Below are 18,059 nucleotides of genomic sequence, written 5' to 3' on the forward strand. Positions count from 1 at the left end.
TCAAAACGTGCATCCTATACGTTTACAGTTTCTATTTGTCAAATCTAGACAACTTAATATTCAGTTATGAACTTGTAATTCTTTTTAACACCAAGTAAAATAATTGAAATGAAATCAATAAATCGTATTAATTCTATATAAACGCTAATATACCTTTCTTATTGACACAGTGAGAGATGATTCATCTGTAATCAGCACGTACTAATTTAGTTTTTCATCTAAGTTATAATTTTCTATATTTTGTAGAAGGGTGTAATGTTTCACAAATTGTATTTAAGGTCTATTAAAAATTCCTTTTTATCGTCTAGGAACCTAGAATATCTCGACCTCTCACACAACAAGATAATTCAAGTTCCATCATTACTACCCAAAGGTCTGCTTTATCTTATACTTGTTCATAACCAGATTGAGCAAATTCCAGGCTTTGTATTTGCTCACATGGAACCAGGATTAGAATTTTTATACCTATCTTTCAACAAATTAACCAGCAATGGAATTGACCCAGTTTCTTTCTTTGGCACCTACAATACTATGAGAGAACTGTTTTTGGATCACAATATGTTGAAAAAAATTCCTACTGGAATTGCTGAAATGAAGGCACTTCACTTTCTGAGACTCAATGATAACTTAATCAGGTAATGGAAAAATGTTCAAGATACTATTGGTAATAAGTCTGTTTTTCTTGGGTAAACTAAAATGCAGATAATGAAAAATATACCTCAGTCAGAAGGTTGCAGTTTAAGCCTTACGCCAGGAACTGACCATGCAATCCAGCAAATACCAAAGAGCAGTCAGAAGCGTGGAGCATCAAGCAAGTCACTGAATAGTCAGGCCGTTGATGTGCATTTTAAAGATCCTATGGTACTTTTCAAAGTGGAGGTTAATATTGTGTGTGCTGACAAATAACCCTTCCTCAACCAACATCAAAAAAAATGGACTCACTTATTAGTTATTCACATCAGTACTGCTTTCAGGATCTTACTCTGGCCAAAATGTTTGCCACGTTTGCCTTTATAAGAACGATTATGGCTGTTCAAATTGAGTATTGCAAAAGAGACAGATTCTTGTGGTCCAAACTTTGACCTTGCACTTAACACGATCAGACATAACAGCACAAGCAGGCCATTCAATAAGATCATGATTGATCTGAAAATCTTCAAATCCACTTCCCTGTTTTTGCTCCATTGCCCTTGATTCATTTACTGATTAAAAATCTGTTTATACTTGAATGTACTTGAGGTCACACTTACAGAAGAAATGCCTCTCACCTCCCTGTCTTAAATATGTCACCCCTTATTCTGAGATTATGCCCTCTGATCCTGACTCTCCCACAAGGGGAAACAACCTTTCTGCATCTATCCTGTTAAGTCCCCTAAGAATTTTTTATGTTCCATTAAGGTCACCTGTCATTCTTCTGAGTACAAGATCAATTCACTTAACCACTTTTCATAAAACAGTCCCTTCATACTTGGCATCAGCCTGGTGAACCTTCTCCAGACTGCCTCCAATGCCAGTAAATCTTTCCCTTGTTAACTGGCACAAAATTGAGGTTGGTTGGCTCGCCGAGCTGGTTTGTTGTTTTGCAGACGTTTCATTACCATGCTGGGTAACATCCTCCGTGCAGCCTCCGATGAAACGTCTGTGTGTTTTCCCACCTGGCTTTTAAACTCTGGAGTCTGTTGAGCTGGATTGCCTCACGCCTGGTTTTCCTCCATAGTGGAGTGTAAATGAGGTCGAGGACTGTATGTTTATTAATAGCATACTTCGTGGAGTGCCAGACTTCTAGGAATTCCCTTGCCTGCCTCTGCTTAGCTTGTCCCAATCGAATTGGTGGTTCTACTTGTCCATGTGGATTGAGATGAGTCAGTATTGGTCATGTCTTCTTGTAGCCAGTTGGTGTTCATGTACACTGGTTAGTTTCCTTCCTGTTTGTCCAATGTAGTGTTTCTCACGGTCTCTGCAGGGTATCTTGTAGATGACACTGGTCCTGTCCATGGTGGGGAGTGGGTCTTTAGTTCGAGTGAGCAGTGTGGTAGGGTTGATGTGGGCTTGTGTGCTACTCTGATGCTCAGTGGTCGTAGGAGTCTTGTGGTCAGTTCCGATGTGCTCCTGATGTAGGGTAGTGTGATGAGTGTTTCGGGGCGTGTAATATCTTCCTGATGTTGTTCGTGTAGGCATCTTCTGACCAAGTTTTTTGGATATCTATTATCCTTGTAAATCTGGAAGAGGTATTTTTCTTCCTCTTGGTGTAGTTCTGTGTTGCTGCCTTTTTAAATAGTGCTCGCATGCAGTTTTGTTTGTATGTTTGGGGTGGTTACTGTTGAAGTTCAGTACTTGGTCTGTGTATGTGGCATTTCTGTGTACTTTCTTCTGGAGTTTCCCCATTTGTCTTGCGCTCTACCATGACATCCAGGAATGGGAGCTGTTTGTTCTTCTCCTCCTCTCTGGTGAATTTTATTCCGGTGAAGGTGTTGTTTTTAAGTTTGTGTGCCTTCTCTAGTTTGGTCCATTTAATGATGACAAAGGTGTCATCCATGTGGGATATCCATTGTTTTGGTTAAATTAGCAGAAGGGCCATCCTATCTAGTCGTTGCATCACTGTCTCTGCTATGAGTCTGGAGACAAACAAATTTATAAACAACACCCTCACCAGAATAAAATTCACCAGAGAGGAGGAGAAGAACAAACAACTCCTATTCCTGGATGTCATGGTAGAGCGCAAGACAAATGGGGAACTCCAAACGAAAGTACACAGAGAATCCACACACATGGAACAGGTACTGAACTTCAACAGTAACCATCCCAGCACACACAAATGAAGCTGTGTGCGGACACTATTTAAATGGGCAGCAACACACTGCAGCAACACAGAACTACGCCAACAGGAAGAAGAATACCTCTTCCAGGTTTTCAAGGATGATGGATATTCAAAAAACTGCGTCAGGAGATGCCTATATGAACAACATCAGGAAGATATTACACGCCCCGACACACTCATCACACTACCCAACATCAGGAACACATCAGAACTGACCACAAGACTCCTACGACTGCTGGGCATCAGAGTGGCGCACACAAGCCCACATCAACCCTATGACAATTGCTCACCCAAACTAAAGACCCACTCCCTGCTATGGACAGGACCAATGCCATCTACAAGATACCCTGCAGAGAATGTGAGAAGCACTACAGTGGACAAACAGGAAGGAAACTAACAACAAGCGTATACGAACACCAAGGGGTGACGAAACGACACGACCAATACTCACTCATCTCAATCCACGTGGACAAGGAGAACCACCAATTCGACTGGGACAACACCAAAATCCTGGCACACGCTAAACAGAGACAGGCACAAGAATATCTAGAAGCCTGAAACTCCACGAAGTATGCTATTAGTAAACACACAGAACTCGAACCCATATATGCTCCACTACGAAGGAAACCAGAAGTGAGGCAATCCAGCGTTTAAAAACCAGGTGGGAAAACACACTGTCACTTCATCAGAGGCTGTACTGAGAATGTTACCCAGCATGGTAATGAAACGTCTGCGGAACAATAAACCAGCTCGGCGAGCCAACCAATCTGAACACCCACAACCCGAGCTACAAATCTACTCCAAAACATTATAGCACAAAATTGTTCAGTGTTCCAGCTGTAATCTGACGACTGCCTTGTTCAATTTTAGCAAAACTTCATTACTTTTATATTTCATTCCCTTTAAGATAAAGGTCAACATTCCATTTGCCTTCCCTATTTCCTGATGAATTTTGATGCTCGTCTTCTGTGATTCATGGATGATGACTCCCAAGACCCTCTGTTTCTTTTAGCAGTCTTTCTCAACTTAAATAATATTCTTTAACCCTATTTCTTCTGCCAAAATGCATAATCTCACAGTTTCTCACATCATATTCCATCTGCCAAGTTTTTTCACATTTCCTCAGACCCAAAAGTGGTGGCTTTAAGCCCGTTCACGAGTAAATATAATACAGTTAAAAAGGTTGCGATTGAGACAGTCATTATCCTACAGGTTAGCTTTGATGGGCCCCATTTTGGCCTGAGTTTACATGGTGAGCTAATGGTTTGGATGCCAATTTACAAGATAACTCAGCCAGTCTTACAGAGCTGTTGGAATCCAACATGTATATCTGTAAAGGTACGTTTCAGCATGCCTAAAGTAGAGAACACATTTTCAGATTTCTCAAACAGCACATTGACAAAATGGAGCTCTTTAGTCTGTTCCATTTCAAAGGTGAATATCAGCATGGGTTGAATCGCAACCAGGTGCTTAAGAAAAATTCCTACATGCGCCTGTAGCTTCAATTGTAATAAATATATCATCTATACATTTACTACCCAAAGACTCAGAAGACAGTCTTTCCAGGTGAAGCAGCATTTCGCCCGTACCTCCTCCAATCTTGTGTATTGTGTTCCCTGCACCCAATGTTGCCTACTCTACATTGGAGAAACCAAACGCAGACTGGATGACTGCCATCCAGAACACCTCCAGTTTGTGCACAAGCATGACCCTGATCTTCCCCTTGCTGGTCATTTCAACACAGTGTTTTGCTCGCATGCCCACTCTTCTGTCCTCAGCATGCTGCAAAGCTCCAGTGAATCAGCGCAATCTGAAGAAACAACATCTCATCTTCAGACGAGGCACTTTAGAGCCTTCTGGGCTTAAAATATTGAGTCTTCAAATTTTCAACTCTCATTTGTTCCCTTTCTTTTAGTTTTATTTGTTACATTCTCTGTCACTATGCCCTTTCACCCCTCCTCCCACTCTAATGGGACTGTCTTCTCTTTCAGGTCTACAGTTAGACACACCGTTGTTCTGCCATTCTCACACTCCGATCATTTAATCTGGACTATCAACAATCTTTTCTCCACCAGTATTCTACACCCCATTGCTGCCTCATCCCCTGCCCCCCCCAACCAACTACACCATAGCTGTTGCCCCCTCCACACTTCACTCCAGCTCTGATGAAGAGTAATCTAGATTCAACATGTTAATTTGCTTTCTTTCCATGGATGCTGTCTGACCTGCTGTGATCTCCAACATTTATTGTTTTCAGTATCAAGACATCAGAAATATGCAGGAAGTAGAAGCATCAGGGTAATTCATCAAAGGTAACTTCCTCACGGAAACTAAGAAAAACATCAATGACAACAGGGCCTAGATTGCATTCCTTGCAACGTTACAGAAACAGAAACAGAAACACAGAAGATAGGACCAAGAGAAGGACATTCGGCCCTTCAAGCCTGCTCTGGCATTCTTCATGACCATGACTGGTTGTCCAACGCAATAGGCTAATCCTGCTTTCTCCCTATAACCTTTGATCCCATTTGCCCCAAGTTTCCAGTTGCATCTTGAATACCTTCAATGTTTTGGCATCAACTACTTCCTGTGGTAATCAATGCCACAGGCTCACCACTCTGTGGGTGAAGAAATATCTCCTTATCTCCATCCTAAATGGTCTACTCCGAATTCTCAGACTGTGACCCTTGGTTCTAGACACACCCACCATTGGGAACATCCTCCCTACATCTACCCTGTCCAGTGATGTTAACATTTTATAAGTGTTTATGAGATCCTCCCTCATTCATCCGAAATCTCACTAAAACAATCCCAATATGCATTAGGGCATAAATGGCATCAGGGAAGCTGAACACACAGAACATCGAACATAGAACTTTACAGCACAGGACAGGCCCTTCGGCCCTCGATGTTGTGCCGACCTGTCATACCGATCTCAAGCCCATCTAACCTACACTATTCCACGTACGTCCATATGCTTATCCAATGACGACTTAAATGTACCTAAAGTTGGCAAATCTACTACCGTTGCAGGCAAAGTGTTCCATTCCCTTACTATTCTCTGAGTAAAGAAACTACCTCTGACATCTGTCCTATATCTTTCACCCCTCAATTTAAAGCTATGCCCCCTCATGCTCGCTGTCACCATCCTCGGAAAAAGGCTCTCCCTATCCACCCTCTCTAACCCCTCTGATTATTTTATATGTCTCAGTTAAGTCACCTCTCAACCTTCTTCTCTCTAATGAAAACAGCCTCAAGTCCCTCAGCCTTTCCTCGTAAGACCTTCTCTCCATACCAGGCAACATCCTAGTAAATCTCCTCTGCGCCCTTTCCAAAGCTTCCACATCCTTCTTATAATGCGGTGACCAGAACTGCACACAATACTCCAAGTTCGGCTGCACCAGAATTTTGTACAGCTTCCTCTTGGTTCCGGAACTCGATCCCTCTGTTAATAAAAGCTAAAACACTGTATGCCTTCTTAACAGTCCTGTCAACCTGGGTGGCAACTTTCAAGGATCTGTGTACACGGACACCGAGATCTCTCTGCTCATCTACACTACTAAGAATCTTATCATTAGCCTAGTACTTTGCCTTCCGGTTACTCCTACCAAAGTGCATCACCTCACACTTGTCCGCATTAAACTCCATTTGCCACCTCTCAGCCCAGCTCTGCAGCTTATCTATGTCTCTCTGCAACCTACAGCATCTTTTGTCACTATCCACAACTCCACCGACCTTAGTGTCGTCTGCAAATTTACTGACCCATCCTTCTACGCCCTCATCCAGGTCATTTATAAAAATGACAAACAGCAGTGGACCCAACACTGACCCTTGCGGTACACCTCTAGTAACTGGTCTCCAGGATGAACACTTCCCATCAACTACCACCCTCAGTCTTCTTTCAGCAAGCCAATTTCCGATCCAAACTGCTATATCTCCCACAATTCCATTCCTCCGCATTTTGTACAATTGTCTACTGTGGGGAATCTTATCGAACGCCTTGCTGAAACATCTATGCATGTTGCTAAGTTCTTTAACAAAAATTGACAGCATGAAAAAATTGCCACGATGTAGTGATATGGCATAAAAGTCTATCGCTTTCTTCAGAGGAACATTCATGAAAATGCAGTGCTGAGCAAGCATATAGACGTGCGCTGCCTCAAAGCAATCGATATATGTGAAGCTATTTAGGTCACTTCAGAGAAATGTGTTATCGGATTTCAAATATGCACTTTCCCCTCCCTTTTCCCCTTCTGTCATGTTAAAGCATCTATGTTAATATATCTTTACAATATATTCCTAAATGAAATAGCAATCAAGATTCAGAAATGTATATGTAGGTATTTTGGATAGGAGATGCCATACATTTGGAACAACCTGTTGTGGTTTCTGAAAGGTCAAGCACAGAATCCCAAACCAACTCACAGCTGATCACAAGATAATTTAAATCCAAAAAATGAGCTGCATATTCAAATGTTGATTGAACTAAAGGAGATTTTTAAAATAATACTCTAATACAACTTTTTTTAAACTAGGAATGTTCCACCGGAATCCATCTGCACAGTGAACGATCAAGGTGATTCAAATATTCGAACACTTCATCTTGAAAACAATTACATTAACACACGGCGAATCCCACCAAATGCCTTTTGTTGTATAGAAAAATACTCAAGCGTGATACTGACACCACAAAAGATCAAAAAATAACTATTCTCGGTGCGAAAATGTTTGTATCCATATATGTTTTGAAGCAAAGATTTTGTATGACGTGTGACTTAAATGTTGTTTATTTGTGCTCCTGTCAAAACAAAATAATCAGTCCTTATCTAGCAATAAGAAAGTACACTAAACCTACATCTAGTTCATGGTTTTTATGTTAATAAATGTCTATAAATCTATCATTAGCAAAAGACAGGTGGACATTTAATAATGAATCACATTTGTTAGTCATTAAATGTCATAATTTACTGGATGTTATTTGAGAGTTAAAAGATGTTGTTGACCATGCCATGTATGATGAAATAAAACTACTCATTCAACGAATATTTAGAAGTTTATGAACAAGTGGAGTAGAATGCCATTACATTAAACAAGTCAGGAACAAACATGTTTGGAACTGACAATGTGTTCGGTTCAGAAAATCATTCCCTAGATTTGATGTATTGGATATGAATGGGTTAATAAGATAATGGCAGAATACTGTGAGAATCTACTTAAAGATCAAGAATTGATTTTTTACATGAAGTAGTGTCGTTATGCAGCAGAACAACAGCGTACATCTCAAACATGAAAATAAATCAATGAACGGCAGATTCTGGAAACCTGAAACAAATATTGAAATTGCTGGTGAAGAGTACATTTTATAAAGGAAGGTTGAACAAGTCATGTACCTGGAATTTATAAAGATGAGAATTGACAACAGGAAAAATTCTGAGTAGGATTTACAGGTAGACGCTAGGAGGATGTTTACTCCTGTGGGAAACCGAGAATTAAAGGGGACAGTGAGTTTTGAGAAGATTTGTAGCTCAGGTTGAGGTTCTGGATGTGAGTTTGCTCGCTGAGCTGGAAGATTAATTTTCAGACGTTTCGTCACCATTCTAGGTAACATCATCAGTGAGCCTCCGACGAAGTTTCCCGAGGAAACCTAACCAGATAAATAGAAAGCGGGATATAACACCAGCGCTTCGTCGGAGGCTCACTGATGATGTTACCTAGAATGGTGACGAAACGTCTGAAAAATAACCTTCCAGCTCAGCGAGCAAACTCACATCCATTAAGGGGGACATTTTTAGGATAAAAGGTCTCCCATTTAAAACAATGATACAGGCAGGGATTTCCATTACACAGTTAAATAGACAATAGACAACAGGTGCTGGAGTAGGCCATTCGGCCCTTCGAGCCAGCACCACCATTCATTATGATCATGGCTGATCATCCACAATCAGTATCCTGTTCCTGCCTTATCCCATAACCCTTAAAGTGTGCAGACAGACATTATCATGAGTGAGATATGCACATCGCCACCAATGAAAAAGCCTGTTTGATCCAGTGCCTATCAAGGACTTAAATGGTCACCTGGTAGGCCTTTTGGTACACTACCTCCTGTGACAAAGATATCCTGCTTGAAGCTGCCAGCCAATCAGAGGCTAGCAGCCACTTTTCGCAGCAGCATCGCTTTGGAGGCTAAGCCTGCTGCCTGCATAGCAACACTGGAGTCCTGGAACAGAGAAAGAGGCAGTGACTTATTCGGGGAAGAATCAAGGGGTGAGAGTTGTTGGGGACAGGTGTTCAGGGGGTCAAAGGCAAGGGAGGTGTTTGGCATTCAGCAATCATTCCCCTACCACCGCACCCCACCTCGTTTCTGATCACCACATTAATAAAATGAAAAACTGCAGTTGCTGGAAATCTGGAACAAAAACAGAAATTGCTGGAGAATTTCAGCAGGTCTGGCAGTATTTGTGAAGAGAAAGAAGAGTTAATGTTTTGGGTCCAGGGACCCTTCTTCAGATGAAAATTAAAATTCCTACCCCTGAACTGACAGATCCTGGTTCACGTCCCACCTGCTCCAGCGAGGTGTAACAACATCTCTAAACAAGTTGATTGGAAAATTGATCAACAGTGAAAACAAATGTGATTATGAGATATCCCACACAGAACTTTACTTTTAAGGTAGGAGCAAGGGTCCCTTCAACAAAAACCAGCTTGATTATTTGCCCTCTGCTTCACTTCTCTGAAGAGGAAAATATTGGCCCAGAATTATTAAAAGATATTCTTTACATGAGATAGCAGTGGAGGCTGGGTCACTGAATATATTCAAGGCTGCATTACACATATTTTTGATCTGTGAAGGAGGCAAGCATGTGAGGGTCATTGAAGTTGAACCACAGTATTATTTAATGTAGGAATAAGTTTATGGGGTCAAATGGCTTCATCCTATTCCTAACTTCTTATGCTTTTATCTATCCTGCCCACTTGAATGCAGAGCTGAAAGTTAATGACCTAACTTGGATGATCAGGTTCAGCCTTTACATCTTCTCAAGCCATATCCTATAACTTTCAATATTAGCCATAGACACTGCTCAAATTCCTGCAGTTCCTCACTAAACCACTAGTAATCTATAAACCAGGACAATACCTAATATTCATATGCTTCACCCCACCTTAACAGGCTCACCAATTCTGCTCGTGGCCACCTCTCACAGGTTACATGTATACATTCAGTCCACAACAAACATAAGTGTTGTTAGAAGTGAAATTGAGTGGCCAACCATCTCCACAAAGGGCTGAATCCAAAGAAAATGGGCGAAGCATAACACAGTTGTCATAAAATGCCTTGAAGTCTAAAATGGGTAACAACAATAAAGGAACGTTGGAAAAACAGACTTTTTGAAGATAGAAAGTCTGATGACATAGAGGGAAATGACCATTAGGTCGATAAGGATTAAAAAGAAAGGAACTGAAAGAACTACGGACACTGTAAATCATAAACAAACATAGAAATTGCTGGCAAAGTTCAGCAGATCTGGCAGCGTCTGTGGAATGGAAACAGAATTAACGTTTTGGGTCGAGTAACCCTTCCTCAGAACTGATGGTAACAAGGAAAATGTCAGTTTACATGCACAAGGTAGGGTGTGGGGAGGGGCAAGGTGTAAATGATAGGTGGGGATAGAGCTCAAAGGGACAGAACAGTAGTTAGACAAAAGAATGAATAACGATCTGACCATGAGGGTGAATAGCTGTGAATGTGCACTGTTAGTGGCTAACAAGGGGTGTTGTGTAATAGCAGACGATGTGATAACAAGGCCTGGTTGTAGGAGTTGGGATAAGGACATGGGAGAGCTCAAGTCCTAAAGCTTTGAACTCAATATTGAGACTGGAAGGTTGCAAGGTCCCCAGGCGGAAAATGAGGTACTGTTCAGGCAGGACATAAAGTAGTTAACCACAACATTTGAATGAACTTCAGGAAATAGTTACTTTAATACTCAACTACTCAACAACAACAAAGAAAACACAGATTGAGACAGAGAAAACTGAACATTTCTGATGTAACTTATTGAGAATTATGGAAATTGTCATATAAGAACAAGGACAGGGAGATAGTGATAAAATGGAGAGAGGGGAACAGGAAAAAGAGCTGAATAAGAAATAAATTCAGAACTTAAAAGTATAGGTGGAAGCCTACATTTAGAGCAAAGATAATGATGAAGAACAGCCTAATAGTGACAATGAAGATGAGAATCTCTTCTGTGAACAGTTTAAAGACTGTATAATCCTATTTGATTCTGATGTACTCACACAGTTCATGCAATAATATAGGGACAATGAGTTACACACTGTTATGATCCCAGAATAGACTGCCAAAATTATATTACAATCTCATTATATACCCCTAACTTTTAATTTGAACCAGGTGAGATCCAGGGGCCTTGTTAGGAAAATAAAGCCAGAAGATTCTACTTCATGGTTACTACGCATTAGAACTGCAATACAATCAACAATACATGTGCAATCTATCTCCAACAGCCTGAATGAACATGTAAATGTGGGTTAACTACTGTAATTAAACACTACATATCAAACAGAAAATGTGATCATGGCAGATTCCACAGATATCTCAGCAATTCCCTCCAATATTAATGATATGGTGATTCATTCAATTTCATTACACTTCATAAGGATTACAATTCTTCATTTTTGCTGATTTTCCCTTGAGGCTTCCTTTCAGGTGCCATTTTGTCATGAACTTTCTAAATGACTGCTGATTGAGCACCCTCCTTTCCTGGGTCTACGTTCTCCTGGACTCATTCACAAGTAGAACCACAGCTCTTCTTGGACAGCTAGCCCTGATTCTGTGGTTTTTCCCTGAGCTTCAATCTTTTTGCATCAAACAAATATTCCTTGAGATTTTTTTAAACTCATCCTCTCAACTGCACTGAAGTAATAATGATCTTAGAATTCTTACGCATCTTTCACAGCTTCCCCAGCACATAGCCAGTAATGTTCCCACCTTTTCAGTCCCCCAGGGATTGCCTCTGAGTCTCGACTCCATGTAAATGTATGAAATAGGAGAACAGGCAGACCATGATATTCCCTGAGCCTGTTCCACCATTTAACAATATTTAACTCCAATACCTGGTTGCCTACTAAATCCTAAAGCCTCCTCTTCAACTGCTCGACACCTTAATGAGTCCCCTACACAGAATCTGGGAGGTTCAGATGCCTTCCAAGCAATGCAGTTAACTACAACACTCCTGGGGACACCTCCCAGTCGCAAACCATTTCCACTCCCCCTCCCATTCTTTACATGACATGTCCATCATGAGCCTCCTGCAGTGCCACAATGATGCCACCCGAAGGTTGCAGGAACAGCAACTCATATTCCGCTTGGGAACCCTGCAGCCCAATGGTATCAATGTGGACTTCACCAGCTTCAAAATCTCCCCTTACCCCACCGCATCCCAAAACCAGCCCAGTTCGTCCCCTCCCCCCACTGCATCCCAAAACCAGTCCAACCTGTCTCTGCCTCCCTAACCTGTTCTTCCTCTCACCCATCCCTTCCTCCCACCACAAGCCACACCTCCATCTCCTACCTACTAACCTCATCCCACCTCCTTGACCTGTCCGTCTTCCCTGGACTGACCCATCCCCTCCCTACCTCCCCACCTATACACTCCTCTCCACCTATCTTCTTTTCTCTCCATTTTTGGTCCGCCTCCCCCTCTCTCCCTATTTATTCCAGAACCCTCACCCCAACCCCCTCTCTGATGAAGGGTCTAGGCCCGAAACGTCAGCTTTTGTGCTCCTGAGATGCTGCTTGGCCTGCTGTGTTCATCCAGCCTCACATTTTATTATCTTGGATTCTCCAGCATCTGCAGTTCCCATGATCACAAATCATCAAGCCAGTCCAATTTGCAGAAGTGGCAACACCAGTTGTACTGATTTTGAAGCCCAATGGGTCAGATAGCCTTTGTGGGGGTTTTAAACAAATGGTAAACCTCAGATAAAAGATTTATACTCAAAGCTGGTGGGGGGACTGTCCTTCACAAAGTTGGACATTAGCCATGCTTTCTTGAAACTGTGCTTAGATCAGAATTCCCAGAAGGGCTTCTGCAAGACTGTCTTTTGGGTATCATCAGCCCGTTCAATTTTTCAGCACATGATGGAGAATACTCTGCAAGGTCTACATCATGTTGCCATTTACCTTGATGACATCTTTAAAGGGTGAGGGTAATCAAAGGTGTCCTGGCTCCCACGTCTGTCCAGGAGCTTAGGTCATTTTCCTGAATTAGTAAATTATTATGGCAAGTTTATGTACAACCCGGTATTGTTGTACCAGCTTTGAATGGATGCATTTTGATGGTTTGGCAGACTGTTAGGCATACCACCAGGTTTTATTTAATTCATGCGAGTGTGCGTGTTTAATGGGTGGCCCTTCTGTTCCTGCCAGCTTCCCATCCTACCAAAGTTGAAATGATCTCCCAATATATCCATATCATATGTTTATTTATATTATATTAATTATTATATTAATGTCTGTAAGAAATTATTATAAAATAATAATATATTAGCTCACTTCTCCTATTTCTACAGAACCTTTGATGTGGCACAAGTGGGAAACCCGATTGCAACCAAACCCACTGGCTCGGTGAGTATGCCTACAACCTCGTTAAAGTCAATCGTTCTGATTAAAGTCAATTGTTGACTTTGGCAGTTGAATAGTTATAGCTGGAGATTTTTTGTTCTGCAGTTACCTGAGAAAGGTTTGTGCCGTTTCTTTTGACAATGGCTGGGATGATTTTTGGGTATCTGAGAGACATTAGGCTGGATTTTTGTTGGAATTGCAATGCAAATTGCAACTCCTGACATGTCTTAAACCATAGAAGGAAGCTCCACATATCTGAGAAGACATTTCACTTAGGGCTTCTTCAGAAATGTAATGTGTAATTTTATTCTGACAGTTTTCTGATGAGTGCAAGGTGAAGCTTTGACAAATACATCTTTTTCCATCAATAATGAAGTCTTAGTGACATATTTTATCACTGAAATGATATATTTATATGTTATCGCAAGGTTAGTTGAATGTGATGTTAAATCTTCAACGTTAGTTATTGTGGTTGAAAACACTGATTAAGCCAAATACCATGGAGAGATAGAAAGTTGAGCTCATAAACAAGCCCAATAGAAGTTCAGATTTTCAAAGTAGTTATTAATGGGAGTTGTGAAGATTGAACGAGAAACTGCCAAACTTCACTCTATACATGTATTAAGAACATTTGACAAATGTTTTTCATAGCCACAGTCAGTAAATTTCCAGCTATTATCAGATGAGACACTGTCTTCAGTCAAACGGATGATGAAAATACAACTACCTTTATTTCCAAATGTTTAAAGAAGATCAACCGAAAAGACAACAAACCATTCCTTTGCTGACTTCTCCACAGTGACTTGTGATAAAAATTATTATCGGGCTCTGCACCCAATCCAAGAATGGTACTATTTGTAGCTACTTTTATTCCCTGGTAAACAAGAGGTCCGCTGTACCACAAAGGGGTTTATTATAAATGCATGAAAACTAGAATTAACATACAGTTATTACACAGAGGCAGACAGCCAAACCAAATCAACCTTTCAACCTGTGCATTATTGCTAAGCAGATGTTGATGAAACTTTCCACCACTGAAAGTAGACTGATGGGGTGATAATTGGCCATGTTGGATTTGTCCTTTCTTTCTCTATAGGATGTACCTAGGCAATTTTCCATATGCTGGGCAGATGCCAGTGTCGTACCTGCATTGGAACAGTTTTGTTGGGGCCACACCAAGTCCCGGACCACTTCAGTACTATTGCCAAGAAGTTGCCTGGGCCTATAGCCTTTGCAGTATCCAACACCTCCAAGTGTTTCTTAATATCAATATATCAAGAGTGAAGTGAAGTGAATTGACTTGGCTGTGATGCTGGGAGACCACTGGAGGAGGCCAAGATGCATAATCTATTCAGCAGCTGTGAATGCCTCAGTCTTAACTGATGCATGTAGGGGTAATATGCATGTAGGAGTTCTTCATTACTGAAGTGTTTGCGTAGCATCCTACTCCTCCAATAAGTTATTTAATTGTCCGCCACCATTCATAACTACTTGTGGCAGGACTGCAGAACTTAAATCTGATAAGCTGTCTATGGAATTGCTTGACTCTATCACTTGCTGTATATACTTCGGCATGCAAGTCCGTCTGCTTTGTAACTTCACCAGATTATACTTTATCTGTAGGCTTGCGTGGTGTGCTATGGGCATGCTGTGAAGTATTACTGCTTTAAAAGGTGCATTTTGTCCTTTTGATTTTACGAAGAGAGTTTGAGACAGAGGAATGGTCTGTCCAAGGCAATAAAGTAAACAGTTTGTGAAGCTTTAGGTTTTTTTAAAAATGTTGGAACAATAGGAACAGCATGAAAGGGTGGAGTCAGGCTCCCACAGGACCAGGGTGTTAGAGTTTGGTAGTTGTTGGTGTTTTGAAACTGTCATACATCTTTTCGTCTACAGCAAAAAGCTTTATTTCTGTCTCTCTTTGCCACAATTTTCTCTTGATGTTCTTTCGTCCTGTACTGGAGAAACATTGCATGTGAGACAATCTATTTTGCTGAATTTCCCTTTGACAAGGATGTGTTTATGGGATGACACAATATTATGACAGTTGCTGTTTAGTGGTAAATAATCTATTGTTCAGTTAAGTTTTCTGATAGAGTTAAAGTTAGACCAATTCTTCTTTCTTTGGTTTGTATTTCAACAATGGTGTTTTGCTTAAAGCCAAGAAGTGTGATCAATCAAATTACATTTTGAACACTGCACTATACACCTGGCTTTAAAGAAAATAAAATAAAAGTTAGGGGCTAGGCTATCTCCTTGGTATATTTGAAGGGGATTTGGTCTGGTCCATATTAATGCCCTTCTGCAGGGTTGAATACATGTCTTGGAGGTAAAGGTAGGGTGGGGGAACAAGCTGGGCTGTTTCATTCCAGTTTGTGCTGGACTATAATTTGATGGTTTCGATGGTCCACAAAATTCATGCCTTGAGATGCTACATCTGTTTGAAGTCTATCCAATTCAGTACAGTGATAGTGTCAACCAACACTGCGGAGGATATTCTCAACGTGAAGCTGGGACTTCATCTCCACAAAGACTGTACGGCCATTCCTCTTACTGATACTGCCAAGAGACAGATGCAACTATGACAGATAGGTGAATGATTAATTGCAAGGTCAAGTACAGTTTTCCCTCTTGTTGGTTTCTTTATAACCTTATGTAGAGCCAGGCTATCAGCTACATCCTTTATAATTTGACTAGTGTGGTTAACAGTAATGCTGCCAAGACACATTTGGCGGTGGAAATTCTCCACCCAGAGTAACACCCTCAGTGCTGTTCAACATGGAGCTATACATGGTAATTTGTAGGAGGTTTCCTTGCCTATATTTAACTTGATGCCATGAGAAGTCATGGGTCCAGAGAAAATGTTGAGGATGGCCTAGATCAGCTCCCTCCTGACTGTTAACCACTGTGCCACCACTTCTGCTCAGTCTTCGTTGAAAAATAATATATTGAAGGGATCTGACAGGATGAAAAGGATGCACATCCTGTAAGAGAATCTAGAATTAAATGTCATTGTTTAAAAACAAGGATTCACCCACTTGAGATGGAAATGGGGAGAAATGTTTACTCACAGAGGGTTGAGACTCTTTTGACTCTTTCTCAAAAGGCAGTGGAAACACAATCTTTGAATCATTTCAAGATAGAAAAATATGGATTCTTGAAAGGCAGAGGGGTGACAGGATACTGCGGACAGGTAGGAATATGGAATAGTCTGATTAGTTATGATTTTTCCATATGGTGGACAAAGCTCAAGACAACAAAAAGTTTACTCCCTTCTTAATTAGTATGGGTCAATTCACCACAAAATTCCCAGCCTCTGACCTGCTCTTGTAAATTACTATATTGATTTGGTTGATACTGTCATGGTCTGCTCTCCAGGACACCTATACAACCATGCAATAATTATGCGTGCACAAACTTATTGTTTTGAAAGCAGTGACAGGAGGCGGAAACTTAGGAAGGACGTGAGAGAACATCATGCTCTTCCAGTAATGTCATGAGGCCCCTCAATTTTGATCCAAATAAGTATTACAGGCAGACAAGGCTTTAGCTTAAGATCTCCTCTACAATACATCATGTTCAAATATGTAGTTTGCATTCGAATTGAAGTAGAATGACAGTTCAGATTATGAAATTAAATTTCTAGCCTTTAGAGGGAATAGGGTAAATCAGAGAGGGAACAGTTGAAAAAAAGTTCAACCCATCAAACTTAGGGTAGCACTGTGTGAAGAAATTTATATAGGAAAACGAAATAACAACGTACGTGTGAAATCAATCAACTCTAATTACACTACTTGTTCTGCATATTTCATGTTGGTGTGGAGTACGGTAATTTGCAAGTGAAACCAAAATTAACCTAATTAATGTTAGCTTGGGCAACTTTAAAAAGAGGACGTGACACTCGGTTAAATCGTCCTAGCTCCTGCATGGCATGGGCAAAGTTGGTTGGAAAAATATTGCATGCTTGTAAAATTAGATACTTGACATTGGAGGAAAAAAAATCACTCCACCCAAGGTTTGAATGACAAGATTAGACTCTTATGAATGAGTAGTAATTGACCTATTTGCATGCTGTTACATTTCACTACTTCATTGTCTTGCATCATTCACATGAAGTTTTCTATTCTGTCATGCAAGAAACTCAACGTTCATGTCCGAGCAGATTCCTAGCGTCTTCAACTCACTGTTTGTTACTCTGGACTTTATCTTGGCAGGTGGTCTCTAACATCTTGGGGTATGCTCCACAGGCAGAGACAGCTGGTACATGGAGTCATACAGCATGGAAGCAGACCCTTCGGTCCAATATGTCCAAGCTGATCAGGGATCCCATCTGATCTAGTCTCATTTGCCAGCATTTGGCCCATATCCCTCAGAACCCTTCCAATCTTCTATCCATCCAGATGTCTTTTATCATGTCGTAATTGTACCCACCTCCGCCACTTCTTCTGGCAGCTCTTTCCATACACATACCACCCTCTGTGTGAAAAAGCTATCCCTCAGGTCCTTTTTCAATCTTTTCCCACTCACCTCAAAGATGTGCCCTTTGGTTTTGGACTCCCCCACCCCATATAAAAAACCTTGGATATTCATCCTAGTCATGCT

The 18,059-nt window shown here is 41.0% G+C and overlaps 3 protein-coding genes across 7 annotated transcripts in view; 2 read left to right on the forward strand and 1 right to left on the reverse strand.

The window, feature by feature from the left end:
• ecm2 (extracellular matrix protein 2, female organ and adipocyte specific) overlaps nt 1-7,861 on the forward strand; it is a 53,353-nt gene extending 45,492 nt beyond the window's left edge. For all 5 annotated transcript variants that reach the window (XM_048547318.2, XM_059649822.1, XM_048547320.2 and 2 more), the window contains 2 exons: nt 309-635; nt 7,354-7,861. In XM_048547318.2, coding sequence (XP_048403275.2) covers nt 309-635; nt 7,354-7,525 — 499 coding nt within the window. In that variant the 3' untranslated portion in view covers nt 7,526-7,861. The remainder of the gene's footprint in view (nt 1-308; nt 636-7,353) is intronic.
• The window catches only part of cenpp (centromere protein P), a 307,375-nt gene that overhangs the window by 61,738 nt on the left and 227,578 nt on the right, over nt 1-18,059 (reverse strand). The gene's annotated exons all lie outside the window — the stretch shown is intronic.
• The window catches only part of aspn (asporin (LRR class 1)), a 62,801-nt gene continuing 58,159 nt past the window's right edge, over nt 13,418-18,059 (forward strand). The window contains exon 1 of the mRNA XM_059649642.1: nt 13,418-13,463. The gene's annotated coding sequence lies outside the window, so the exon portion shown is untranslated. The remainder of the gene's footprint in view (nt 13,464-18,059) is intronic.

The sequence above is a fragment of the Stegostoma tigrinum genome, chromosome 11 (genome assembly GCF_030684315.1).
Source record: "Stegostoma tigrinum isolate sSteTig4 chromosome 11, sSteTig4.hap1, whole genome shotgun sequence".
Classification (NCBI taxonomy): domain Eukaryota; kingdom Metazoa; phylum Chordata; class Chondrichthyes; order Orectolobiformes; family Stegostomatidae; genus Stegostoma; species Stegostoma tigrinum.